This window comes from Belonocnema kinseyi, chromosome 4, assembly GCF_010883055.1.
Source record: "Belonocnema kinseyi isolate 2016_QV_RU_SX_M_011 chromosome 4, B_treatae_v1, whole genome shotgun sequence".
NCBI lineage: Eukaryota > Metazoa > Arthropoda > Insecta > Hymenoptera > Cynipidae > Belonocnema > Belonocnema kinseyi.
The window spans coordinates 105,458,718-105,461,475 of record NC_046660.1 but is presented as its reverse complement, the minus strand read 5'-3'; the positions used below and the strand labels follow the sequence as shown (position 1 = coordinate 105,461,475).

The following is a 2,758-nucleotide window of genomic DNA, read 5'->3' as shown; positions in this document are numbered from 1 at the left end:
TTTCTCATTTCAAATATTCAGACCTGCAAAGAACTTGCCTTAAGTAAAAATTTTAAGTTTAAGTTGATTGAGACTTACTGTACAACGCAAATCAAAATTAGCTTAAATGGTTAAAAGTATTTTTTTTAAGTTGAATATTTTAAATCCGGCATTTCATCAGCCTAGTTCAAAGAAAAATACTATTTTGTTTCAATATAATGGGTTACACCAAAGTTCAATCAATACGGAAATTAGTTCTAAACAAATTTACCATTTTAACTGAGAATTAAACCTAAGTAATAAATTTATTTCCCTAGGACACATATAAGCACACACTTAAGAAATACACTCATAGCAAAATATGCATAAAAAATTCATGCATACTAATACTCTATGATGTCACGAATCTGCATCACCTTTTTATCTAATAAGATAGAATTGCCATTTATTATGTAACGACTAATCAAATGATAAATTGCATTGGACGACACGAGCTCAGTGCTTTAGATAATCTAATCGAGAATGGAACTGATTTTCGTTCTCGCCTGTGTTACATCAGTTGTGGCATCCATATATTATTACCTAAAATGCCAATACAATTTTTGGCAAAAACAAGGAATACCATATGCGAGAGGAATAATTCCAGGACTCGGAAACATGACCTATGTTGTTCTTCTTCGTCAAAGTTTTAATAAACTTTGTGAAAATTACTATAAAGAAAATGAAAAACACAGCATGTTTGGTTTTTATCAGTTTAGTACGCCAACTCTTCTTGTTCGTGACCCAGAATTAGTGAAAAGTGTTTTATTAACGAATTTCGCAAGCTTTCAAGAAAATCAGATTTCAATAAGTTGCCCTAAAGAGGACGCTCTGTTCACCATCAACCCATTTTTTTCAAAAATGGACACTTGGAAGGAAAACAGGGCACCTCTAACAAATGCTTTCTCGAGCAAGAAATTAAAAACAATGCTTCCTTTAATTGAGGAAGCATCTTCTAGAATGGAAAATTACATCAAACAAAAAATGAGCCATGAAAGAGAAAAATTGGAACTAAATTTCAAAACATTCTTTAACTTGTATACTGGAGAGATTGCAGCAGCAGGAATGGGGATCCAGGGCCATAATTTTGACGACGATAGTATATCTTTGAAAAGCGAGTTGACCTTTAAAACAGCTATTGAGACTGTATTCTCAGCACCTTTTTTCACTGGTGGATTTTCACAAATTATCTTGATGTTCATGCCTCGTTTGGCCAAAATTTTGAATATGACCTTGTTACCAAAAGAAGTGGACCTGTTTTATCGACAATCTGTCAAAAATATTCTTGCAAATAGAAAACGCGATAATAGATCCAACAACGATTTTCTGAAAATGATTGTAGATCATCAGTTGGCGAATGGGCTAAAAATAAATGAAGAAACAGCTTTAGCATCACACATGTTATCATTTTCTGTTGAAGTTTATGAAACTTCTGCAATTACTTTGAGTTTTTTATGTTTTCAACTTGCAAGTCATCCTGAAATTCAAGAAAGAGTGAGAGAGGAAATAAAAAGTCTGTTAGAAAAATATGATGGAAAATTAAATTACGAAGCTTACAAGGAAATGACATATTTGGATCAAGTTTTGAATGAATCTATGAGGCTTAATCACGTTTCGGGAATAATGACGAAAGTTTGTACCAGAGAAATCCAACTTGTGGGATCAGATGGACTTTCTTGTAAGGTGAAACCTGGACATGTGGCAGTTATATCAACTTTTGGGCTTCAAATGGATCCGAAATATTGGCCAGAACCTGAGAAATTTGATCCGGATCGATTTGGTGACGAGAAAAAGGAAAAAATACATAAATTCACTTTTATTCCTTTTGGAGAAGGACCAAGAATCTGTGTAGGAATGAGAATGGCGAATATTATAATTAAGATAGCGGTAGCAACAATTGTAAAGAATTATTCGTTGGAAGTTTCACCAAAAACTCCTTTGCCATTGAAAAGGGACGAAGCAAGCTTTATGACTGCATATGAGAATGGATTGTGGGTTTTTTTGAAACCTTTAAAACACAAATCTTCTTAGTATAATATTATCAGTTATTAAGGACTTTTATTAGTTTCAGGAAATTGACAGGAATTTCGGTGTATTTTTAAAGTGTTAATTTTTATGTTTAGTAATTCCATTTATGATTTATCAATCTCAATCATTAATTTTTCAAAATATGTTGTTTTTGAAGAGAAAAAAGTTAAGCAATGTTATCTAAATCTATTAACCAGATTTAGGAAATTAGATAAATAGAAAGTAGATATACAATATTTTTGTAAACCAATAAAAATTCTTGTGATGTGTCTCACACTCGATTAACATTTTCATTTTACACAACATTCTCAAAATTTTATGTTGTGACTCACTACTTCAGAACTTTTTTACGTTTAAACATAAAGTTTTATGATATTCAAAAACAATTTAACATTACACTATTTTTAATATTGTAAAAACATTCGAAACCTTCAAAAGGAAAATAATTTTTTATTTAATATTAAATTTTAATTTCAAAAAAAGAAACAAATGATTTTCACGAAAATGAAGCAAAAAAATAAATAAAAAATTAATACTATTCATTTCATTTTGTAAACTTCAACTTTAGAATTGGTTCAAAAACATTGAAGAATTATTTTTACTCCACAAGTTATTAAAAATTCCGTGGCTATGTATATACAAAAATTTCGATATACGTAGACACTGCCTGTTAAAAAATTTCTAAAAGCAATACTGTCAGCAATGTCTTCAA

At 30.5% G+C, this 2,758-nt stretch overlaps 1 protein-coding gene across 1 annotated transcript; it reads left to right on the top strand.

The window, feature by feature from the left end:
• The first annotated feature begins 464 nt into the window (after nucleotides 1-464).
• LOC117171533 (cytochrome P450 6B1-like) lies at nucleotides 465-2,322 on the top strand. The gene has a single exon (XM_033358929.1). It carries the CDS (start codon nucleotides 502-504, stop codon nucleotides 2,047-2,049), a length of 1,548 nt encoding a protein of 515 aa, XP_033214820.1. The 5' UTR covers nucleotides 465-501; the 3' UTR covers nucleotides 2,050-2,322.
• The last annotated feature ends 436 nt before the right edge of the window (nucleotides 2,323-2,758 follow it).

Bases quoted from the DNA above. Each gene is read 5' to 3' on its own strand.
- LOC117171533 (XM_033358929.1), top strand. From the start codon at position 502: ATGGAACTGATTTTCGTTCTCGCCTGTGTTACATCAGTTGTGGCATCC.